The sequence below is a fragment of the Malania oleifera genome, chromosome 8 (assembly GCF_029873635.1).
Source record: "Malania oleifera isolate guangnan ecotype guangnan chromosome 8, ASM2987363v1, whole genome shotgun sequence".
Taxonomy (NCBI): domain Eukaryota; kingdom Viridiplantae; phylum Streptophyta; class Magnoliopsida; order Santalales; family Ximeniaceae; genus Malania; species Malania oleifera.
The window spans coordinates 17,013,158-17,040,545 of NC_080424.1; the positions used below are offsets into that span (position 1 = coordinate 17,013,158).

General features: G+C 35.1%; 1 protein-coding gene and 1 non-coding gene across 2 annotated transcripts; one reads left to right on the forward strand and one right to left on the reverse strand.

Moving 5' to 3' along the window:
- Nucleotides 1-3,135: 3,135 nt before the first annotated feature.
- TRNAN-GUU (transfer RNA asparagine (anticodon GUU)) lies at nucleotides 3,136-3,207 on the reverse strand. The gene has a single exon. It is a non-coding gene; the product is annotated as a tRNA-Asn (tRNA).
- Nucleotides 3,208-3,511: 304 nt separating this feature from the next.
- Nucleotides 3,512-4,343, forward strand: LOC131162594 (uncharacterized mitochondrial protein AtMg00370-like). The gene is given in 6 exon segments (XM_058119208.1): nucleotides 3,512-3,622; nucleotides 3,624-3,871; nucleotides 3,874-3,926; nucleotides 4,052-4,094; nucleotides 4,132-4,209; nucleotides 4,246-4,343. Coding segments are annotated over 6 exon segments (603 nt in total). The 5' UTR covers nucleotides 3,512-3,539.
- Nucleotides 4,344-27,388: the final 23,045 nt, after the last annotated feature.

Consider the following 27,388-nt stretch of genomic DNA (forward strand, 5'->3'; position numbering starts at 1 on the left):
GACCCTCTTAGTGGGCCCGAAGTATCACTAAACATACATAACATACATCTCTCAAATACCATACATATACAACCCGTCCAAACAAGGGAAAAACGAGTATTCCATACTGATCTGCATACACATACACGGCGGAAATACATGCATCATCTAATATTTACTAGAGTTTCTAACTGTCTCACATAAACATCCATACGTAAACATAATCTACTATTACAATTCCCAAAAGAGACAGACACTGTCTAATGTCTCACTAGCTCTGACAAGGACTGTCTACTATCCAAACTCAGCCCGGCAGGACGCTAGGCTCGATCCCTTGGAAGACCTAAAACAATATTTGTATGCTAGGGTGAGACACCTCTCAGTAAGACGGATTATATTATCATCAGTGTGTGGCTAGCATGAGATTTCTTGTGTACATATACTGCTAACATTTAAATACATGTAATTGGAATTTTAAAATCTGTATTGCTCTGTAAACCTAAAAATACATATTGCTGACTCAATATAACCCTTTCTATAGTAAATATGCCCATATATGCCTAGAAGATACAATCTAATCTGTAGGACTAGCGTTGTCATGCCATCACATACACGTGTGACATGCTTCCCCCCGTGACGAGTTGTGCGGCTCAGAGGTTGGACCTAGCATATAGTCGGCCGATTAATGCTAAGTTAAACATAAAGTAGTACGATGGTGCCTACTCAATCTGTACCCAAAGGCCGCCCGAAGGCTGAGTCATTTGGAATTACTACATCAGATGGAGCCCTAGAATTTCTACATCAGGGAGTACTTTACCCAGGTCACCAATCGCCTTTCCCATCCACACTCTATCTGAGACGTGTAGTTGCACCCTTGCATACATATAACTATAGTACCGTACTTTCACCATGAGAACATAACAACAAGACTCTACTATCATATATGGAAATTCACATTATATAAAACTATAATCATAATTCATTTCATAATACCGTATGTAACATATGTTGTACATAATTATGTGAAAACATCTGCTAGATACTGACTCAATAAAAACCAGCGTATCATAAACTCGGCATTTAGCCATCATATCTCATCTCTGGGCATATAGCCATCATATCTCATATCTCGGCTTATAGTTGTTACATTTTAGTATTACACAAAACCTGCTCATTTAATGTCAATTAAAACTATACTCATGCCACACAATTTTTCTTCTAGTAACTCATAAATAAATCATCTTCTTGGGAAAGTAATTACTGTTGCAAAAACTGGGGTATGAATATCTCAAAGTTGTTATTTTACTAAATATAAATATATAGCTGAATACGGGAAAAATGGAGATAATCAACCATACCGTCTTTGGTTGGTTTTAAAATAAGTCTATGGTTTGAAATAACAACTCAACCGGTGAAAATGTTCATAAAGTCCAATACTATACTTTTAAAATATCATACTTAAATTTAAAAGGTCAATTTCAAAAATAAAGTTGGTTAACCGAACCCTTAGCTCAGAAACCCTAGAAAAGTCGTAACTGTTTATCTAAAAACCGTTTTAACATTTCATTCCATTAGAACTCATAAACATAGCTGACACAATATAATTCCCTTACCTATTTCCTAAAAAATGACTTGAGATGCTCGAAAATTGAACCCTAGATTTTTCCTAAGATCAAGAATCCACTCCGCTAGACTCGTAGAGATTTGCCCTCTAATCCTCATGGTAACTTCTGATCATTGAAATGGGCAACGAACGGCGAAAGATCGAAGAGAGAGAGAGTGTGTGGGCGCAGGTTCTAGAGAGATAGTGAGTGAGATATTTTGATTTCTTAACAATAAAGCAATTGAAAATCTATTTATAGACCCCTTGACTCGGTCAAATTCGTCGACGAAATGGCGCCTCGTCGGCGAACTACAGAAGGTCGTTCGTCGATAAAAGAAGAGCTTCGTCAACGAACCTTAAACTTGATATTTTCGGACGTTTTGGATCTCTTCGTCGATGATGCTTTGAATTTCGGCGACGAACCTCAGAAGGGCCTTCGTCGACGAGAACATGGACTTCGTTGACGAAGCCTACCGAAATCCCCATTTTCCTTTTTCTTATTTAATTTCCTTATTTTCCTAGTTCGGGTCTCCACACTTATATCCCATAAACTATCTTTATGGTTGCAAAAAATTCCTTCTGTTAATAAAAATTGATTAAGTCAAGTGAATATTGTAATGCATATTGCACATGAGTTGTTAATAATTTTTTATACAAAATTACCCTTATAAGTTAAAAGAATATTTTATTAATAAATTTTACAGGATGAGCGTGCCCATAAGGGGAAAAAAGACAATAAATTATTTTGGGGTGTGAATGACAAAAAAATAAAAGAAATAACATGTTAAAAACATCAAAAAATTAATTGAACAATAAAAAAAGGATAAAAATTTTAGGAATTAAATAATTAATTTTATAAAATAAAATTATACTATATCCACATTATATTAATATAATAACATATTTATATATTGTAAATTTTATTTATTCACATAACATATATGTTATGAACTTCATTGTACCATCCAAAAAAACTTAATAAATGAAATAGTTTTATTTATTCATAAATTATAATGCATTTTATACATAGTGAATATGATGATATTTGAAACTTCACAACAACTACGATAGCCTTGCGCTTGTTTGATTCTTAGTTCATAATTTTTGATTATTTGAAATTTAAAAATTAAATTAAAAAAAAGAAAAAATCAAGACTTTTTTTAAGCAATAAAATAAATAATATATTTATTATAATGACCACACAATTCAAATAAGCATTATCACACTCATTTCTCATACATCTTTGACTTAATTTAATTATAAGGGCCCATACAATGAATGAAATTGACTTAGTTAAGACATCTTTTAAATAAAACATATAATTATTTAATTTAGTATTAAATGACAATTTTTACCCTTTTAACTTTTCACTTTACATCTAGAAGACAAGTCTTTATTACCAGGGTTGACAGTGATTCTCAAATATCGTAAAACCAAATGTGATATGATGAAATAGAATGCAATAGAAACAAAGACAGGGAACGGGTTGCCTACTCTTAACGGGCAAAGCGAGCCCTTTCATTATGAATTAAAGAATTCATAATGAATCAAATCTCCCCACGTAGGATTTGAACCTACGATCAGTCAGTTAACAGCCAACCACTCTACCACTGAGCTACTGAGGAACAACGAGAGATTAGATCTCATAAAGTTCAATTCCCGTTCTCAACTCATGACCAATATGAACTCGAAGCTTCCTTTGTAATGTAACTCCCATAACTTTTTGTGGTGGCTTCGTTCCATGCCTCATTTCATAGGGAACCTCAAAGTGGCTCTATTTCATTATATTCCATCCATTTCCCAATTCCATTCATTTAATATCCCTTTGATGTCATTGACATAAGAGATGTCATTTCTAGTCTATCTGTTTCTATTTCTATGTATGGAAAGTTTAAAAATCATCATATAATAATCCAGAAATTACAATAGAAAAGAAAAAGAAAAAGGGAGGTTTGTGATGATTTTTAAATCTTTTCTACTAGGTAATCTAGTATCCTTATGTATGAAGATAATCAATTCGGCCGTTGTGGTCGGACTCTTATGGATTTCTGACCACATTCTCCATAGGGCCCTCTTATCTCTTCCTTATCCGAGCTCAGGTTATGGAAGAAGGAGAAGAAGGAACCAGGAAGAAGGTATCAGCAACAATTGGTTTTATTACGGGACAGCTCATGATGTTCATATTGATCTATTATGCGCCTCTACATCTAGCATTGGGTAGACCTCACTCAATAACTGTCCTAGATCTATCGTATCATTTGTTTCATTTCTTCTGAAACAATCACAAACACTTTATTATGGATCGACTACTAGAAATTCAATGCGTAATCTCAGCATTCAATGTATATTCCTGAATAATCTCATTTTTCAATTATTCAACCATTTCATTTTACCAAGTTCAATGTTACCCAGATTAGTCAACATTTATATATTTCGATGCAACAACAAGATGTTATTTGTAACAAATAGTTTTGTTGGTTGGTTAATTGGTTACATTTTATTAATGAAATGGGTTGAATTGGTATTAGTCTGGATACGGCAAAATCATTCTGTTAGATCTAATAAGTACATTAGATCTAATAAGTATCTTGTGTCAGAATTAAGAAATTCTATGGCTCGAATATTTAGTATTCTCTTATTTATTACCTGTGTCTACTATTTAGGCATAATACCGTCATCCATTCTTACTAAGAAACTTCAAAAACGGAAGAAAGGGGGGAAAGTGAGGAAGAAACCAATTCATCATTTAATACTAGATTAAATAATTGTCATTTAATACTAGATTAAATAATTATATGTTTTATTTAAAAGATGTCTTAACAAAGTTAATTTATTTTTATTATTTTTCATTCAAAATCACATGCATTTTAAGGTATACAGTATTGTTGTAAGCATATTGATTAATCAAATAGAATAAGCAAATAGAATAAGAAATAGCAAATGTGAATGCTCCACTATTTTTTTATAAAAAAAAGGTTTTTAAAAGTAATAAAGAAAATAATTAAGAGTTAAAAATATTTTAATTTTATATTTATTACAAAAGGTTTTTAAAAAAATATAAGGGTTCTTTAGGATATTTATGAATAATTGTAGGGGTATTTTGGAATTATTTGAGTATCTATAGAAATAAATTTGACATAACTATGAGGACATTTTGAGAAAGTTATAGGAGAGTTTTGGGACAATTATGGGTAGTTATAGGGATAAATTTGATTCTTTAGGGGGAACGCGAAAGGAGGAATATGTTTTATCTTACTAGAGATTTTAAATCATTTATTTTATGATAATATGTAGTTATATTTTGATAGCATAGTGGTTAATAGGTTAAATAGTCAAAAATCTCGTTCTTCAAGAGGTTTCGTCGTAAACCTAATTGGTTACTTCCAATTACGTAAATCAATATTTTAAACCACACTCAAAGGTAGGGCATTTTCCAATTTTATAGGAACTTCTTCGGCAGCATAACATGACTTATATGCCCATATCAACCAAACATCAAACCATGAACAAAGAAAGACATGCTTTGGGATTGCTGAATTTGAATCGCATATGAATACAAAAGAAAAGAAATATAATCTAAAACTTTCCAAGGCCCGCCTCATGGCATCCTTTTCATTTAACAAAGAAATTATCCACTCCATCCGACTAGTTCCGAGTTCAATTATACTTTAATTAACAATCATTAATAGTATTTATATGTTAACATTTTAAACTAAAAATATTAATTAATTTGATAACTATGCAAATTTTTTTTTGGAAAATATTAAGTTTCATTAAAACCAAACGGAAAAAATTACAGATACAAAATCCAATAAAATAAATAGCCTTATTAGTCAACCTATCTAGAGCTTCATTGTCTCTCCTCAAAACAACATCATTGTTAATAACGGTCTATTCCTAAGAAGGAGGGTGAATTGGAAATTTAAAACATCCTAGGTTAGATAAAGATCATATTCAGTATTATGCAACCTAGGTGCCACGCCCTGTGCAACTCTACTATAAGTATGCTCTGATACCATAATTGTAACGCCCCAAACCTAGTGGGGCCCAGAGTGCATTACTTCGTAGAATCTCTTAAACCACAACTTAACAACCTGATACCCGAAGTGGGCACGAGGTACACTTGTCCATAACTCATCCCACAAAACACAGCGAAACATAAATATACAAACTCCAAATACAATACCAAAGTTCTACTGTCACCCGAAATACATACATATTTTCCCATAAGTCCATATATACATCCCTTGAAACACTAAGTATACCCATTTACATAACTGTGTCTCACAAAAACTTACCTTGAACAAACTCTAATCAGCCCTGCCTTGGAGCACTCTAGGCTTGATTTCTGGGATTTCTTGAAATGTTAGAAATTATAGGAGTGAGGCACATCTCAGTAAGATGGAATAGATTATTATCAGTGTGTGACAACATGAGTTTTAGTATTCCAAAAATACATCCATTAAATAATTAACTTTAATTGATAAAACATGTAATCTGTACTCACACTTATGTATATATTTGAAAATACATATTTCCTTTTCAAACCATGTTGTATCATAATACATAATTCTCTGCAATAATTGAAACATCATATAACAGTGATTATGCTTTTATGTAAAGCAGATATGTACCCAATATGCGCAGTATAATCAATCAACCACACATCAACAATATAGGTAAATGTAAGCTTAGTGATGTGTATATATGTGCAAATAACACTCAACAAGATATGATCACAATAATGTTCAAGAGTGTTCTAAACAAGCAATACCTTGGAATTTAAGCAAAGCACAAATCAATAGCAAATCAGTATTCCAAAGATATCAATTAGTTATTCAAACTAGTTCAAGAAGATTTTCTTCAATGAAATAGGCACACTACTAGTTTGAAAATATTTTGCTTGTTTGAAAATATTTTTGCACAACCAAAAACAAAGCTATTGAACACTTGCAATAACAATGCAAATATCCTAAGCTTACTATGTTATCCCAACACGAGATTTATAGTATGAAAATCTGTGGGATAAACCTAAGCTAAACTCCCCAAAAATAATATCTCAATCACACAAGCAAGTGGGAGTATTTGCAACCTCTACTAATTAATAACCCAAGCAAGAACTCTCACAAAGCTCTTACAATACCAAGATTTATCAAAAGAATGAGTATTTGAGGGTATTTGAGCAAAGTGGGATTTTGAAATAGAGAGGATTTTTGTTAATGATTTTCTGCTAATAACCCCCTAATTCACACAAATGAACTCATATATATAGGCTAGGGTAAAATTATGACCGTTTGGGACCTATCGGGTATTATTAGAAAAGTTTCAAATGGTTTAAACATAATTAACCCAATTTAACCCTAATTTACCGCGATTAAATTAACTTTAACACGCCGACGTTCGGGTGGCTAAACCATGGTTCGGTCGCCTGAATAGACACAGGAATAAAAGGTATTAAAATAGGTTCGGTCGCCCGTGTCATGCTTCGGCAACCCGAAACAAAGTCAGTAGCCTTTGTTCGTAAATTTAGGTGCCCAGTCATAGGTTTGGTCACCTGAACTCTTGTGTTCCGTCGCCCGGGGCTCATTTTAAACTAAAAGGTTTGGGTGCCCAGGTTGGTGAAAAGCACTCTGAGATGGGTTCGGTCGCTCGAGGGCAATGCGCTCATTCCTGGTTCGGTAGCTCGAAACCTAGTCAACCCGCTGACTTCTCAGCGGTTCAGCCGCCCGAGGTGTTTTGAACACCTGGGGTTCGGTCGCTCGACCTCTCACATATTTTCAATTAAGTCCAAATTTTTATTTAATTAATTCCCCTGATTATGTAAGTGATATGGGGACTTATTAGTGCACATGTGTTGGGACCTAAGGTCTTTTCAAGTACGCCCAAAAACCTGGCGTCAGTGGACCTTCAGTCGACCGAAGGGTGTCCTAAGGTCCTTCAGCCCCTATGGTCATTTTACGGTTATTTTGAGCTTACAAATCCTACATGCATGACATGCAGAGATTATTACAGACCTATATAGATTATTACAAACCAAATTTAAAAAATAAATGCATTTATAATAGGAATCTTCTTCTTCTTTCTTCTGCTATTTGGATTCTCTAAGGAGTACGTCAGGAGTATGATCTTTAAGTCTTTCAGGCTTCTAACAATCATTTCTCATGTGTGTGTGTTGAAATAATAAGCTGTTTAAGTACTAGGCACACGCATTAGTAATATGCAATTTGTCATAATCAAAACCAGGGATCGAACTCAAAAAGCCAACAAATACTAAATACCCAGCGACTACATCCAAAATATGAAATCTACCCCAAATCACTGGCATAAAAAAAAATACACCTACCCTTCCAGCAAGGGCAGCCCAAGACAATCTCTAACTGCGAGCCTAATCTGCTCGCCTAGCAGGTTCTCCTGAAAAATAATAAGTCACTGGGATGAGACAACGCTCAGTAAGTGGAAATATGTTATTACTAGTGTGTGGCGGCTTAGTTAATCATTTAAGATACTCAAATAATACTGATACTGAATCTGAAAAAACTGATAAACTGTACAAAATATATATCATGTAATCTTTAAAATACAACTGCGTATCTGAGTTTACTATTTGAACATATTGCTAATATAATAATATAAACTGCTGCTATGTGATATATCTATACATAGGAACTTCTTCTATACCCTAGGATCTTTGTATCATGATATAACCCCTCATAATAGGGTTGTGCGGCCCGTAGGCTGGACTTACTCTAGTTGGCCTACTAGGTAAGCCAATCTATCTATGTATCATCCGTCAATTTGGCCCACTGCAATCTCTGCGGGCAATCTCCAAACTCTAACATTGTCTAACCGGCCATCTCAACCCAGCTTGCTGGGGAGACTGCAATCTCTCCTGGCTCGGCTAGACGGAATCCACATACTATCTGAGTTATGTGGTTGCACTTTATTCTATACTGGAAATGGTACCGTGCTCTGCTGTATATTTATCTATTTGAAATTTTTCACAGGGTTCTGATATCGTGTAATACTGTATACATATGTAAATATATATAAATATCTTGCTGCTTTTAACATGATTTCAAAAACAACCATAACACCATAATTCTGAGTTGTATTATTTGAGATATCTGACTGAAATATATATATATATATATATATATATATATAATATCTGTCTGTATCATCTATGGTTTTTGTCTGTACTATCTGTAACATCTGTATACAATCTATGTACATAATATCTATATACTTTGTATATAATATCTGTAATCTCTGAATAATCTAACTGTAGCATCTTGATGCTATAACTACATAATCTGTATGAATAACTGTCTGAGTGTTATGGTTTAGAAATCATGTTTTTTTGAGAAATATTATCAGTCTCATTTATGCTATTCATCTGTATAACTTGAATATTTGTAATGTTACATGATCAACATACTATATGGTAATAAACTCATGCCACACATTTAAATACTAAAAATCTCATGCTCAATTTTTGTAATTTCTGCTGTAAATAATTTTCATAATATTATGGAAAAATAACCTGATTTGCATGCTTGTAAATTTACATTCATAATCTTCTGAAATATATAACAAAATCTCTAGCATATCATATTTCCCTTACCTAATCTCTGAAAAACCCCTATTGAATTCTGGCTCTATACCCACAGGGTTCCCAGCTCAACATCCTAAAAACAGCATCACTCAGAACAAAATATTAGTATTTTTCTATATACAACATTTCTTATAACTGTAGGGAAAGCAAATCCTGAATAAATTATCTTACCCTAAAATTTGGATGAATTCCAAACCAACTTCTCCAATGATCAGCTCCTAAGACTTGCAGAGAACTTCGTCAGGAGCGTCGTGGTGGCCTTAAATCTTTAATCCGGCGAGAAATGGAGCTAGAATTGAAGAGAGAAGGGGAGGGGTGCGTTTTAGGGGGGGAGAGAGAGGTTTTCATGCACCAAAATTTTCCAAAAATCTAAGTTTCAGCTATTTATAGAGCCGGATTCGTCGACGAGACACGTCACCTCGTCGACGAGTCCTGTAGAAAGTTCGTTGACGAACCTGCACCTTCGTTGACGAGATCTTGAAGAACGCTCATCGACGAAACCCCTATGTTCATCGATGAGACCTAAAATAATTTCTTAGGTTATTACATATTAGCCACTAAATGTAAACATACACGTGAAACATATCTCATTTACATTAAAGGCATGTGTGCAAAAATAATGACAACAATGAATGAACAAGCATACATGTGCGTAAATTAAAGTGCGCGAATTTAAATGAAATAGAGAAAGAAAAAGACACAAGATTTGTTATCGAGGTTCGGTCAATACTGCCTACATCCCTGCCTTAAGCCAAAGCCAGCAGCTCAAGGATTCCACTATATGCTCACTTCAATTGGGTGGAGCGATGCCACTTACACTCTCCTTATGGGCAGAGACTCCCCAGCTCAAATTACGGGGCTGAGCCACAACCAGTACTCCTTGCGGGGTGAAGTCTTCCCAACTCAATTATGGGGCTAAGCCACAATCGGTTCTCCTTACGAGGCAGAGAAACCTTGGTTCACTTTTCGAGCGGAACCAAGTCGTACACCCTTTGAAAGGAAGGTGCACCTCCTAGCTCAATTACCCATATTGAGCCAAACTAGTCTCTTTACAGGGCAGAAACTCCCCAACTCAATTTACAGGCTGAGCCAAACTGGTATATAAAATAATTTTTATACATAAAAAGTGCTTATGAAAATAAGCAGCGATGTACACATTGAAAACACTAAAATGCACTCTTGTATAATATGATTTATGCTTAAGAGAGTAAAGGTGTTTTCAAAATATTTTTGCAACTTTTGAATATGATATATATAATAAAAACTTCGAAAATTTAAACCCTATAAAATATCTCTCCAAAAATATTTTTCAAAGAATAATAGGAGAACCTAGGGTTTTTCGCTCTTAAGAATATTTTTGCAAAAACGAATATATATGATCTTTGATGTTGAGTAAAATATGTAATAAGAGCTTCAAAGTTCTAAATATAACAAATATTTTTTCCTACAAAGATTTGTGAAAAAAATGTTTGGAGAGGTTAGGATTTATGCTCAAAAGTGTTTTTGCAGAAATACAATATGAGTTTTTGAACCTTACAATAGATGTGTAAAGATTCACAAGCTACAATAAGTTTTTTCAAAAATATTAATCAAGAAAATAATCAGGTGAATCCTTTAAACTTACTCTCAAAAATGTTTTTCAAAAATAAGGAGTAAGTGAGAGTAAATCCTTTGAATGATAGAATAAATGCCTTAAAAACAAAAGCTCTCTTTCCATAAGATTTTTCAAAATAAAGAGTGAAAAAGAGTAGGAGAGAGTGTTAAAAAAAATTTGCCTCAACAAGATTTTTGCAATAAAATGTGTTTGGGGGAACTTTGATTTGAAAAATATCCCAAAATATTTGAGAGAAAATTTTGACTAATCAAAGTTGCTAATTAAGCTTATGAAAGGGGTATATATAAAGTTATGAAATTTCTAACCGTCGAGGGACATGCTCGGTATTTTAGAAATGTTTAATTACAAAATTTATTATGTTGAAGCGCTAAAAATTAAAGCAACCCAAGAGGTTCGGTCGACTGAGGGCTTCACCGATCGGCTGTGCTAGAGCAGAAATTCAAAATTTCCCATGTTTCGATCAATTGAGCAAAGCGTCAGTTGATTGAACTTAAGTGAAAATTCAAATTTCTGAAGTTGTTGGTCGACTAGGGAAATAGTTGGTTGGCTAGCCTTGGGCTATTTCCAAAATACTGTGACTCAGTCGACTGTCCCAATGATTGTCAGCTGGGCTTGAATGGTCGGTCGACTAAGCATTTCAAGTTCAAATTTGGCCGGTCAACTGAGCCTGGATAAAATTACAATTTTGCCCTCAAGGCATGGTCGGTTGATTGAGCTAATTTGAACGTGAGGAGTTTGGTCGACTGAGCTCAGTGAAAGCCTAAGGTTTTGCCCAAAATTGACCCTAAAGTTATTCCAAAAACCCTTATATGATTTTAATTTTTATGAAAAGGATTTTTGGTTAAAGTTTAGGTGCCCTAAGGTCTGTCTACGGTCTTTCTGATTCCCTGCGGTCAGTCTATGGTCATTCTGAGCATTTTAATCATATCATGCATGAGATGCATTATTACAGATTGAAACCTAAATACAATACAAATAGAATAAGCATGTCTTCTTCTTCTTCCTTTTGCTTGTCTGATACTTCATGGAATACGCCGAGTTGATAAGCTTGAATTTCCTATTGGATTTCATTTTCCTTTCTCTTATGTGTGTGTTCTGAATTATGACCTATTCAAGTACTCAATACACACATAAGAAACAAGTGCTTTAACAGCATCAAAACAGAAATCGAACTCAAAAAGTCAACAATTATTCCTAAGTTTCCACACATAATAAAAAATGACTACCCATATTTTGTTGACCTTCAATCTCAATATATATATATATATATATATAGTAGCTAAATCCATGCACTGATTGGGGTGGAGAAGGGTGTAGGGGAGAAGAAGCAAAAATCTCCACATGGCCATAAGTTGTTCAATATTACAAAATTGCCACAACATATCTATAGTAATAACTCTATAAGTGGTTTATGAGTAATCATTGGTTACTTCTCACAAAGTTTTTATTATCCCAAAAAAAAATTATTTGTGAAAATTACGATTGAAATAAGTACACATTTGGGTGCAACCCCGTTGACGGTCATTTTGACTGAATGCCCAAAACAGAGGTTGGTAGGTTTTTTCTTCCCTATGTTTTATCTTTTGTTTTTGTCTTTCGACTTTGTTTTTTTCCATTTTTGATTATCTTGAGTGATTTGGGATGGTCTAAAATAGTAAGGTAGGGCCTAACAATGATTTTGACCTTGTGTATGCAAATTGAGACATATCTCTATCATTCCACACATTTTTGCCCTCTTTGTGTCAAATTTGATTGCATCAGGCAATTCAAAGTAGTATAAAGTAGAAAGAAGAGTTCTAACAGTGATTTTGACATCGAACATGTAAATCCAGACGAACCTTTGTCATTCTAAGCTTTTCTGCACTTTTTCTGTCAAATTTGACTGCAACAGGGGATTTGAAGAAGTCCAAAATGATAAAAAAAAGGTTTGACAGTGATTTTAACCTCGGGCATGCAAATCAAGGCAAAAGCCCTATTGTTCCAAGTTTTTTTTTTTTATCTTTTTCTATAAAATCTGATTACACTAGATGACACAAAGTAGTCTTAAATGGTAAGAAGAGGTATGAATGGTAATTTTGACTTTGCCCATGTAAATCAAGGTGAAATCTCTATTGTTTTTGAATTTTCTAGTTTTTTTTTTTTCACTAATTCTAACTATAATGGGTGATTTGGAGCAATTCAAAATGGTAAGATAGCGTTTCTCAATAATTTCGCTCTTTGGTACAAAAATCAATGCCTTCTAAGCCCCGTTACTTCTGAGTTTTCGGTTCAATTTTTGTCGAATGTAACTGCATCGGGTTATCTAGAGTCGTCCGAAATGATAAAGATCCAAATTATAAGTTGGGTTTTTGCATAAAAAATCAAGGCAAAATTCCGACTTTTCTGTAATTTTTTTGCTTTTTTAGACACTAATAGAATTTTTGGTTACTTTTTTTGTGGACTTCGCGTATCTTTATTTAATTGAATAAATTAAAAATTTTAAAAATATTATACTAATAAAAATATTTAGATTTTTTTAAAAAATTAAAATTTAAATAATTTTCCAAAAAAATGAAAAATGGGAATTAAAATTATTTTTCAAAAAATAAAAAATAAAATAGGGCGCCATTAATTGAGACAATGTTGTTTTGGAAACTTATTGAAATTATTAAAAAAAAAAAAAAACAAGGGAGGGTGGAACGACGTTGTTTTGGGTGTCCCTCCTGATCTTTACCGTGAGGCATGGTGTATTCCCAAATGAGGGGGGTAAATTGGAAATTTTAAACTTCTCAAGTTGAATTCAAATCACAAACAATATTTCGCAACCTATGGTCTTTCTAATCAGTTACTAATTCCACAGATTTACAAAACATGTATGTAAAATGATCAAGACAATAAATAACTTAAACATACATGTACAAAAATTAAAGTGTGGAAAATAAGAGCATAGGGAAGAGAATAACACAGTTATTGTTATCGAGGTTCAGCCAAACCAGCCTACGTCCTCGCCTCAACTATCCAGTAAGAGGATTCCACTATTTGCTCACTTAACGGGGCGAAGTGACACCACTTACACTCTCCTTATGGGGTGGAAACTCCCCAGCTCAATTATGGGGCTGAGCCACAACCAATTCTCCTTACGAGGCGGAGACACCTCAGCTCAATTGCTAGACTGAGACAAACTATGCATATTTTACAGAATGGGGCAAATCCTAACTCACCTAACCTGGTTCGAGCCAAACCGGGACTCCTTGTAGGACATAGTCTCCCTCTTTAGGCTATGCTTGGAATACAAAGATCATAATTTTTTCGTGCAAATAAATTACTTCTCAAAAAGCAGGCATATACAATTTGGAGCTCTAAAATGCACTCACACAGATATGAAATAAAGTTCAAGTGAGTATGTAAATTTTTCTCTCAAATGATTTTTCCAATAAAAGTGAGAGAGTGTGAAAAATAATTTTCTTAAGATTAAGAGACCTTTCAAGCAAAGATATAATAGTTAAAAATATGCTCAAGGTTCTCTTGTCAATATCCGAATAATTTTTCCTAAAAATAATTTTTCAAATAATGTTCAAGGGAAATTAAGGCTTGTGCTCACAAGATTTTTGCAATAAAGAACATGTGAGCTTTTGAATTTTACAATGGATGTGCAAAAGATTCAAAGGCTAGAATAAGGTTTTCCCTAAAAATATTTATCAAGAAATATATGGGAAAAACTTTAAGCTACTCTCAAATATGGATTTTCAAATTGAAGAATAAGTGAGAGTATATGCTTTGATGATGCAAATAAAATGCCTCAAGTAAGTGCTCTCTTTCAAAAAGAATTTTTCAAATAAATGTGGGAAAGAGAGTAGGATGATTTTTGAGATGAAGTATGAATGCCCAAAATGAATGCTCTCTAAAAAAGGATTTGAAGGGAATGAGTATAAGAGAGTATAAATCAATAAAGCACAAAAATATTTTGGGAGGATTTTCTATCTAAGCATGTCTCTAATTGAGCTTATGAATGAGGTATATATAGATTTTTCAAAATTTTGACCATTTAGGGACATAAAGGGAATTTTAGAAAAGTTTAATTACGAAAATAAATGTGTTTAGTGCACAAAATATAGGGCAACCCAAGAGGGTCGGTCAATTGACGAAGGCGTTGATCGACTGACCACGTGAAAATTAAGGTCAACTCGAGATGGTCAGTCGACTGGACAAATTGTCGGTTGGCCTCTTTGTTTTTTTCAAAACTTTGCGAGACTTGGTTAGTTGGGCAAGGCCCTGATCGACTGCTCTAGAGGAAAAATCCAACCCTACATAGGTTCGGTCGGTTAGGGCACTCCTTAATTCATTTAGGCTTGTCGGCTGAGGAATGAGATAGGTCGAGAAAATTTGGTCGGTCGGCTGGCCATTTCAAAAGAGAAATAGGTCGGTTAGCCGAGGCTATACTAGGCGGGCCACATGTGCAAGGTAGGTCGACTGGGGCATTTATAACTTGCATTGGTCGGTCGACTAAGGTTATTGAAAAACTGAGATTTTGCCCTGATTTTGATTCTAAACATTTTAAAAAACATACCTTTATATGATTTTAGTCTTTGATGAAAAAGGTATTTCGTGAAAGTTATGGTCCCTAAAGGTCAATCTATGGTTTATCTAGAGCTTAGCAATCATATCATGCATGTCATGCATTATTACATACCAAAATAGACTAATTGCATTACAAATTAAAAATATGCATCTTCTTTTCCTTTTCTCTTCTATGTTTTTATGGAATATGCCAGATTGTGGTGGTCTTTAGGTCCTTCAGGCTTCCATTTCCCTTATCACATGTGCGTGCTAAATTATAGACCTATTCAAGCACTCAATGCATAGATAAGATTCAAGTGCTTTGTCTACATCAAAATAGGGATTAGACTTAAAAAGTCAACATTCTTCCTCCTTCTTCCTTAGTGTGTAGCTCTGGCGGATCTCTGCCATTTTCACCAACGAAGACTCCACCCTCTCTCCCCTTTTGCTCTCTTTCTTTCTTTTTTCTCCCTATCGATTTCATGTGCTCCCCACACTTCCATCCCCTTTCTCTCGTCTCCATTTCCCTGTCCCTTCATTGTTAACTTTGGTGCAATCCCAAGAGGGGGGTGAATTGGAGATTTAAAAATTTCCTCCTAGGTTAAACTAATCTAGTGACAGTATAACGCAACCTAGAAGCAGTCTAAGTATATATGAAATTGTAGATACGATATATTAAACAATTTTCAGTACATGCACCACAATTTCAGTATTTCTCAACTAGATACAATGTCGTGTCAATCAGATATGCAGTATATTCAACAGGGAAATTAAATCAAGCACAAAGCAAAATATAATGCAGGAAATGTAAAAGTGACACAGAATATGATATCGGGGTTCAGCCAATCCTGCCTATGTCCCTGCCTTGGCTCACCAGCACAAGGATTACAGTATGGGCTCACTTAACGGGTGGAGCGACACCTAATACAACCAGATCAATTGGCACAGGACTAACCTCAACCTTTACAAATAATCCTTCTGGGCTGGATTACCGCCCCCTCAAGCCATGCCTGGAATACGATCAATGAATATGAAATTTTGTGTACAATTTAAGCGCTTCTACACAAGTATATATATACTACAATACAATCCAGATAAATATGCACTCATAGATGATATGGATTTAATGTTCAGGTGAGATCCAATATGTAAACTCTCTAAGATGTGTGAGTGTATGTATATGTGAGAGTTCAACCTTTGATTCAAGATAAGATATTCAACACACAAATAATCAAAGGAAGTTTAACACAATCCAAATCAAATATCTCAAGAATATTCTAAATGTAAAGCACAACAGATATTTTGGATTGAAGCTTGCAAAAACAATATCAAAGATTATATGCAAGCTTTCAAGTCTTGCAATATGAGTGTCAAGACTAGCAAGCAAAAATCAAGATCTTTCCAATAGAATATTTATGAAATAAAATACTATGAGAAAGATCAAATAATCAAGAACTCTCAAAATGGATTTTCAAAACCGTACACATATGAGAGAGTATCTGCGAAGGAAATGATATGTAAAAGTGTTTGCACTAACTACAATCACTTCCCTTCAATCTTGCAATTGATTTGCAAGAGATGGGAACAACTAACACCTTCTCTCACTTCCAAAAATATGTTTATAAGAAAGTATGAATGAGAGATTTCAAAATATGAGCTTGGAAAGAAAAGAATATAGTAAAAGAGTACAAAAAAATTGAGAGAAAAAATCTTAATCACTTTTGCTAATCTTGTTACTAATTAAGCCAAATGAAGTGCTATAATATAGGTGGGACTTAAAAAGTAACCGTTGGGACACAATGGGCAATATTAAAAATGTTTTTAAAAGTGTTTAAAAAAATTAACCCCATTTAACCGTTCTTAACTGCGGTAAAAAATAAAACAACCCGAGAGTTTCGGGTGCCCGATCCACAGTTCAGTCGCTCGAACAGCCACACTCAGAAAAGTTATTTTTGAAGTTTGGGTGCCCGAATTTTGGCTCGATTTGCTAAACCGAGGCGATTCTCCAGAAGTCTGCAATTCGGTCTCCTAGTTTAAAGTTTGTTATGCCGAACTCATGTGTTCGGTTGCTCAAGGCATATTTGAATGTGGGAGTTTGGGCTGCCGAGTTGTTGAGAAAAGTCAGAATGGTGGTTCGGTCGCCTGAGAATGCTATGGTCATTTTTGGTTTGGTCGCCTGAAACCAAGTCAACCTTCTGATTGGTCAATGGTTTGGTTGCCCGAGGTGCTTTGAACACCAGGGATTCAATCGCCCGAAACCTCACAAGTTTGGCCTTTTATGTCCTAATCACTTCAATTAATTCTCTTGATAATATAAGTGATATTGGGGACTATCTTGTGTGTTCGTGCAAGGACCTAAGGTCTTTCTAAGGTCTTTTGAGTTAGTCTCAAAAACCTGACATCAGTCGACTGAAGGGTGATCCTTAAGGTCAATCTACGGTCTTGAGCATTAAACAATCATGCATGTTATGCAGTTATTATAGACCATATTATATTACAAACTCAAATGAATTGGATGCTATTACAACAATAAAAGAGTCTTCATTCCCTTTGCTTCTTCAAGAGCCATATAAAGCTTGAACTTTATAGTCCGTATGACTTCCTTTAGTTCCTACCAACAGTGCATGCTTAGGATGAACTTGTTCAAGAGACTCAGTGCATAGGTGAAGAACATTGTTTTTATCATAATCAAAATTGGATCAGACTCATAGAATCAACATTCATCCCTTGCAACTGCCTTGGCAATGCAGCTCCAATAGCTGCGCCGACGCCACTACCATCCCCCATTTTATTTTGTTTTATTTATTGTTATATATTTATTTATTGGATTATTTACTCCCTTTTTTGGCCTATAAATGGCCGAATAAGTTAGGGGATTCGGGGGGATCTCGAGCATTCTTTCGCTCTCTTTCTCTCTCTCACCTTTCTCTCTTTCTCTCTCTTCTTATTTTTTTTCTTCTCCATCTTTTTCTTCTTCTTATTTTTCTTCCTTTTTATTCTTCTTTTTCCTTTTTCACTTCCAGCCTCTATAGCTCCCTCCTTACATAGGTTACCCTCTCTCTCTCTCTCTCTCTCTCTCTCTCTCTCTCTCTCTCTCTCTCTCTCTCTCTCTCTCTCTCTCTTTTTCTTCTTATTATTATCTTTCTTTGTTTTCTTATTCTTCTTATTTTTTCTTCTATTCTGCTGCTCTAATTTTTTCCTTTGCCCCCTAATGTGCATGAGTGTGTGTGTGTGTGTGTGTGTTGTGTTTTGTGTGAGTGAATGGTTGTGTGTGTCAATGTCAATGCAAGTGTGTGCTTGAGTGTGTGAGTTAGTGTGGGGTAGTGTGTGAATGCATGCATGATATGCATATGCATAGGATTATATTCAACAAAACTTTTTTCTTTCCCTTTTGGAACTGTTATTCCCTCTTTTCAACCCCTTTGGATTAAATCTAGCGTCGACAGCTTGGCGACTCTACTAAGGACCCTTAGAGAGTTGAGTTGTTTGTATGTGAAGCCTTCCTTTTATTAGTGGTTTTTGTTAATAATAGTATGACTTGTTTGGTATGACTTGTTTGGTAGTTAGCTTTATTTCGTTAGCTTTGTATACTTTATGATTATGCCTGTTTTGTAGTGTATATGTGTTATTGTTATGCATTTATGTGTTTTATCGTTTTTTAGATCAACTACTCCTTTATTTTGTAGAGTTGTCTTGTTTTATTCCGTGTTATTTATCTGAATCATTCATTTATTTACCATCAGAACACACTATTCACCAATACTGCACGAGTTCTATACCCAAACTCTTACCTATTGAGATAGGAGAGGTGAGAAGTAGTGAAACCTCCGTAGGTCATAATCATCCATATAGGCCTCATGAAAATCTTCCCACTTAGACTAAACCCTTTCCATTCAAAGCCTGTAATAGGTGAGGATTGGGGATCTCACTAGCCTGTATTGATGAGAATGAGGACAATTTGGGAACCTTACAAGCCTCAAGTAGATCTAAAACTCTGCACTAGTAACCCTTTACCCCCTAACATTTATAGGATAGAGGATAATCTTTATACAAAACTGTTAGAACACCAAGAAGCTTGCAATAAAGAGGTTGAGGTCATTATATCCTATTATTGTACGATAACTTAAAGTAGTGAAGTCCTAAGGAGTATCCTCTGCTCTTCTTGTACTAAAAAAACATAGTAGTATGTTCCTTGAGGGGGGGGGGGGGTGTCATGCCCCGAACTCGTGGATGGGCCCCAGGTGTGAATTTAGTAACCTAACTTGTCTCTGTATCAATTAAAACATACATGATACTATACTGAATGAGGGTCTAACCCCGTAGGGCACACATATACCCTATACATATTCACATACACATACATACACATCACATGTGCAGTGGAAATGTTCTTTCTAATACATACGACGTACCATACCAGAGTCTATACATAACTAGAGTCTACGCTCCAAAATATAGTACACATACATACACATGACATATGCAGCGAAAATGTGTTTTCTAATGCATACGACATACCATACTAGAGTCTATACATAAATAGAGTCTACGCTCCAAAATAAAGTATGTACCTGGGGTGTCTACAAAACTAAAAAATGACCACCCGGTTACAAAAATCAGTACTTACTTAAGTACTATATGATTCACTCGAAAAATGAGCAGCTCGGAAGTTATCCCAAGTATAGGAGTTACGTCGTGTAATATTAAGCCCAAGGGCTAGATCGTCTCCTTAGGGAATGCTTTTAATCTCAGATTTTATGCCTTTCCAATTGAAATTAAAAAGGTACTGAACTCAGTTCAGATTCGGGATCTCAAAATTGTTCGATTTTACTTTTGATGAATTAAATGACACGTAATTTAAAACTCTAAACTAACATGTACTAAATAAAAGAAACAAGAATAGAAATCCTAGTTTACTTAAAGAAACATTGGATCATACTAACTAAAAATGGAAACTTTAAACATGGAATTAAAATAACAATAATGAAAACCCTAGTCTACTTAAGGAAACACTGGGACACGCGTTAATTAAAAATGGCAACCTAGAATATGGAATTAAAAACACACAATGGAAACTAAACTAGACACATACTAAAAAAAACCAAACCTACTAAAAATCGAACCTTTAGTACAATTAAGAGATCAAATCAAGACTCATAATTTAAATGTAAACATGAACTCAACGGAAATTTAAAAAACATAAACAATAACGGAACACAATAAAAACACAACCTTTACTAATCATAGACCCTAACTAAATCGAATTTCGACAAAAAAAATATCTGAATTTAATTAAGAATGCTAAATTAAAATAACTATCAATTAGATAAACAAAGAGATTAATTTAACAATAATGAAATACTCAGCATTACTCAACTTAAACAAAAAGAAAGAAAACTCCAATAATATTAAAAAAAACTAAAACTTCTTCAATATTCCAAGATTCAAAGAAAAGTAAATAAAAGAAAGAAAGAAAGGAAAAGAGAGAGAGAGAAAAACAAATCCACGGAGCCGTGAAGTTGCTGCTGTGCTGGAGAAGTTGCTGCTGCGCTTTGGTGGTCCTGCTATGGAGTCGGCTAGTGTTCTGCTGTGCTTGGGGACTGCTAAAGATGGTGGAGGAGGCTGGCCCTACTGCAAGAGGGCAGAGGAGGCCAAGAGAAACAGAGGAAAGGGGGAGAGTGAGGGAGGAAAGACAAAGGGAAGGAAGAGAGACAAGGGGAGAGAAGCATAATTGAAAAGAACAAAAAAAACAAACTAAAGAAGAAGAAGAAGGAGAAGAGGAGAATGGGGAGCCATGGAGGCTGCCTACACAGGAAGAGAAAGAGAAGGGTTAAATAGGATAGGGGGGAAAGCCCTAGACCCGAATAGGAGACCCGAATTGCTATATTTTTTCATTTTTTTCATTCTCTATTCATCGCAAATCTGACTCTTCTAGAGCCCGTATCTCACAAAACTCAAAACACAAAAGTTGTAGATAATCCTTTCCTCTTTCTCCAAAAATTTGAATCGTCTCGATCGGAGCTCAGACGGAAAAGTTATGTATGAAATACGAACAGGTGTCGGTTTTGGTTCCCGGGAATTTTCCTGCGACAAAAAATTACCAAAACTTCATAAATTGTGCAATAAAGTTCAAGAATGATGATTTTGGCACTTTATTAAAATATTGGACAATTTTGGACATTTAATTAAAAATGTAAACCATAAAGCCCGGGTTAAGATGCCCAATTACGCAGTTTCGACGCGTAATCACACCCCCCAACTAACTGACAACCACACTCCCGAATGCTAGGACGCTAGTTTCGGCTACTCGAAGGACTTGAAACACATCTGTATATTTAGAGTGAGACACCTCTCAGTAAGGAAGAAACATGTTATATAAGTGTGTGAAACACAAATGTTATTTTGACATAAAACATAACACAATATAATTCCGGTATTTTCACAATCCAGTTCCAATACATATGATACAAAACATACGGTCAGTGTCGTCACACTCTTTGGTCGAAATTGGTTGGATTACATGGAGGACCCGATACCCAACAATAGCTGAAGTCCTATAGTGATATCGTTGCTAATACGGTGTCCACTTACACCCATCGTTGACCAATTAGAACAAATAGGTAATATTTCACATCCTCGGATATAGAGCCAGACATTCTTGCCCACGGTATTTAGTCGAGACATGGCGTTTGCCCATGGTAATTAGCCAAAATGTGGCAATTTCACCAAACTTGGAACATTTTGGAACTCATGTTCCTATACCTCTCAACTTACGGTAATTAGCTGTCACGACTGTTTTCACACACCTGAAACATTTTACATACAATAGTTCATTACACACTTATTTGAGTATACAACAAATCATATCGTTTTCAATTCGAGAATACAGTTTAATACAAATATAGGTACGGTCATTTCAATATCACATTTTATATAACATACGATTTTCCAACAGAAATAGAGATGATACTCAAAACCCCCAAATTTTCCTAAAATAGAAACCAAAAAATCCCGTATTTTCACTCGATAGATTTTCTCAAATAAGTAGCCAAATCATACATATAATCGTAAACTACATGTTTATCGATTCCGATTTAAAAAATAACTGATGTAAATAGAATCCCTTTACCTTTTCCCAAATACCAAAAACCCAAACTCTACGGCTCCAAAACTACGAACCGAGTTCCCAAAATCTAAACAACGAAGAACAATACTTCCTTACAATACAATGCTCTGCAGATCTACTGAAACAAAAACAGATTCACAGCCTTACCTCGATTTTGGGTCAAAACCCGAAAATCCTAGAAACGAAAATTCGATCCGCTATCCTCCAAGAGATTCTCCTCCTAATCCATGTAGCAACGTCGGATAGTTGATTCCAGCAATAGATGGCCCAAAATCCTAGAGAGAGAGTGTGTGTATGTTCGAGTTCTAGAGAAAGAGAGAGAGAAGGTTTTGGTCTCTTCTTCATTAAGCAAGTGATTTAGATATTTATAACTTGGTTGACCCGGTTAGACTCGTCGATGAGACTACATCCTCGTCGACGGGCTGCAGAAGGAAGTTCGTTGATGCCAAGGTGGACTTGTCGACGAGCTTGAGATTTCAGGATTTCCCAAAATCTCTCAGTATCTCCTCATCAACGGGCTATTAAATCTCGTCGCTGAGCTGCACAAGAGACTTCGACGACGAGAAAAGAAGCCTCATCAATGGGCCCTGCTGATTTTTACCTTAAATTTTCCTTCTTCTTTTCTTATTTATTTAATACACCTATCTCGAGTTGGGTTCTTACAGGGCTCTCATATGGACTATAAAACCAAAAGCCCGAGGTGTCATACAATCTAAGTGAACATAATGATCTCAAAAACTTGTTCATGTTTGCATATTTTACTTTATTGGCTTGTTTGATTTGTGCTAACTCCTTCTCTTTTGCTTATAATTTTTCTTAATTCAAGTTCTCTTAGGCATATCTAAGTCTCTAAAATCCTATATCACCCCTCATTGCCTCTTCTAATCCAAGTCTGAGTCACAACTGTAAAGTTTCCAAAATCTCAATAGGGCAAGAAGTCTTAAGTCGTTGTTCAACAGTTCGAAACATTGGAGAAAATAGTGGAAGAATTGGCGTTGTTAAGCATAGGAAAGGCATCAATAAACTAAACAGGTCCCTTTCCACAGTTAGAGAACCAAACTAAATAAGATTCCTATGTGGAACATGGAAAGCCTGATAATGGAATGAGTAGCTACAAGATAATAAGAAACATATAAATTTTGTTGATTAAGGTGTAATCCCAAGAAGGGGGGGGGGGGGGAATTGGATATTAAAATTTTTTTTAAGCCACTTAATTTTCTTTCACACACTTCTTATAAGTTTATCAACTACTTCTAGTTGCTCAATTACGTGTGAGTGTGGCAATCCTATCTATGTATGCAATATACTTGATTTTAAATATAATGTAGAAAATAAAGAGTAAAAGGAAGAGAGAAGACAAACGCGATTTTACGAGGTTCAGCCAACCCGGCCTACGTCCTCACCTTGAGCAACCACTCAAGGATTCACTAAAAACCCTGCTCTTTAAAGTGGGACGGAGCTTCCCGTACAATCCGCTGCTTACAAGAGGTACAACTTCCTCCTACTCCACTGCTTATAAGAGATACAACTCTCTACTCACACACCGGTTCACACACCGAACTGTGTATACAATAGAATCTGTAAAATAACACTCAAAACAATGCTTCTAACAAAAGCTTGTGAGTACAATTCAAATTCCTAACACATTAACATATGATATAACTTGAAGCTCGTGAATGTATGAAAATGATACAATCGTTTTATGAATGATTATGCATCAACACACAAATCCGGATTTATTCAAAACTCCCAAGTTAAAATATATTTGAAATGCCTCGGAGTTAACTAGGGTTCTTGGTTCATTTTTGTAAAGATGCAAAAGTATGTTTGAAGTGAACTCATTAACAAAATCTTTGTCTTGAAAACAAGCTTAATCAAAATCACAAAGCTTTATTCCATGTATTCTATCACAAACTGAGAATATTAATTTTCAGAAAATATCCCTCAATTTAGAAATATAGTTATATGTACCAAGGATATTTAATCAAGCTTTAATATATCAAAATATAAATCCTTTGAAGAACACCCACTTGAATCAAAAATCAATCAACCAAGTTAAATAAGTTTTCTCAAGTAATGATATTCTCAAAAATATATTTTATATGAATTGATACACTCAAGATCAAAACTTTTCAATACTTAGTCAAGAACAAGCAATGAGATGAGAATTTCTTAAGAATATAAACTTGAAAGATCAAACCTCAATACTAGATTGAAGTACAGTAGAGTAAGCAAGTTCCCTTTGAGAATCTGAGTTGATTTGCTCAAGCTTGAAGATTAGAGATTGAGAAGTAAGCAATCGTATAGCACTAAGAGTAGATTTTCAACGTTCTCTCAACAAGGTGTGTTCTTTTCTTTCTTGTGTATCTCTCTACGTTATAGGGTTTAGACATTTAATATATATAGTGTATGACCCTTAGGATTGATCTCAGACTTTGGATCAATCAGATAGCTCGCGTGTTTTTAATAAAAATCTGATTTTTTAGGCTTTCCCGCAAGTTCAAGCAACCGAACTGGGGTTCAGGCTCCTGAAGTGACAACTTCAGGCGCTTGAGGTTCTAGGGTCAGGCGACCGAAGTACCTCTGCCAGGTTCTGTCTTTCCCATTTAATTTTTCAGGCGACTGCACTTAATCTTCAAGCTACCGAACTTATTCTTCAGGCTACTGAAGTAAGGTTCAGGCGACCGAACTCCCCTTTTTCTCAAATTTTCTTTTCTAAGTTAAAAATCTGCTTTGATTCTCTTCTTGGGTCTTTTATAAAACATATTTTTCAATGATTTGAAAACATTTATAAGTTCATACAGGTTCTCTAATGATATACATGAAATGCATGAAACCTAGAATCACTCTAAGTTATATTTGAGCTTGAAAATAAATCATATGACAATGTAAATACATAAGCTCTAAATACCCATTCTCAAGAGATTCTTGAACTTTGCCACTTGTATCTTGATTCTTGCACTCTTTGAGTTCCATGGTACTTGCCAAGATGTGTAAGCTTTACTTGAAGGCTTCCATGACTCATTATCTTTCCGTGCATGCTTAATATAGTTCTTGTTCACAAACTCGATGCACAGATTAAATACCAAGTGATTTGTTATTATCAAAACAGGATTAAACTTGTAGAGTCAACAAATTTCATTGAAGAACAACTAAGAGTTTTGTTAGAATTGGTGTATTCCCAAGAGGGGGGGTGAATTGGAATTTTAAACTTTTCTCCTAGGTTAATTTAGAAATCAATATGATTTAGCTACCTAGGGTCTTTCTATACAATCCCAAATGCGTAAGTAGATATAATGTACGGAAACTTAAATCATGCGCATCATTTATACCATAACATACATGTGTGGTAAAATATAGAGTGCGGAAATAAAAACAAACACACGATATGTTATCAGGGTTCGGCCAACTGTGCCTACGTCCCCGCCTCTAGCTCGCAAGTCCGAAGATTCCACTAAAGGCTCACTTAAGGGTGGAGCGGCACCGATTACAACCAGGTCAATTAGCACAAGGCTGACCTCAACCTTAACCAGGTCAATTAGCGGGGCTGACCTCAACCTACACGCCTTAAGAGGATGGTGCACCTAGCTTTCCTAATCGGGTCTAAGCCAATCAGAGACTATTTCAAAGGGCTAGTCTCCCTCTTCAGGCCCGTGCCTGGAAATACAACAGTATTTGCAATCAAATAATATCGGTATAGTGATTGTGCTTTTCGTGCAAAGTAGATATGTACCCAGATGCGCTCAGTCACATACACCACAAGATGATTTCATATGTAAGCTCAGTGTGGTCTAATATTTCAACTCTCAAATATATTTTCTATCAGTGTAATGAGTGCGTGAGAGTATCAACAAACAATCTTTGTATCACAAGATATTCAATCAACAGATTCACACAAAGATGTCAAGCAAGTTTCAAATGTATCAGTCTGAGGGATATATCAATCACGTAAATAATATATGGCGTATATGCTGGGTTTGCAAAAGATATGTAGTCTTTGTATTCAGCAAATGATATGCAAATAGATATTGTAACAAAGATCTATGTTACAAACACAAATATCTTATCACAAATATATCAATATAAATGACACAAGATATTTGAGTATATTTTGAAAATGATTTTGCAACCCAAAAACAAATACAAGCTTCCTAAGATATTGCAATGAATATGCAATACTTAGAAGTTTTATACAAGTCTTCTTAGGAGAGACTTATTAACAAAGTCCCCTAAGAACACTTAGGTTTAACTCCCGTAAAAATCGAATTAATCTAATCAGAATGGGAGAGCAAACCTTTCTAATCAAGCACTCAATCAACTTACAGAGAGTTTGAGCAATAAGAGAAGGTAAGTATGAGTGGTTGGGGCTTAGATATGAGTATTATAAGTTTTTGGATTTTTAAAGAATTTTCCCTAACTAAATCTGCTAATTTGTTACTAATAATTCCAAATGAGGGGGTATATATAGACACCCCTTGAAATATGACCGTTGGGGACAAGTCTGGTATAATTAGAAAAGATTAATGACCTTTTAATTATTTTAACCCTATTTTAAAATATTAACCACGATAAAAATTAGGACAACCCGAGAGGTTCGGTCGACTAGAAGACTTTTAGGTTGACCGAAGTTCATATGGTTCGGTCAACTGGGCCATTTTGAATTGTTTGATCAGTCGACCAGGGGAAGGCAAATTTTTCAATTCGTGCGATTCGGTCGACCAGAGGAAAATGAACTGAGCCTCTTGGTCGACCAGATCGTTGGGATTTCTCCTGAGGACCCTTGATCGACCAGGTAGTTGGTATGCAATTTTGGCTCAGTCGACGAGGTAGTCAAATGTTTGACTCCTAGGATGTTTGGTTGACCAGGTGTTTTTGAACTAACTTGATTCGATTGACCGGGCTGTGGTCAACTAG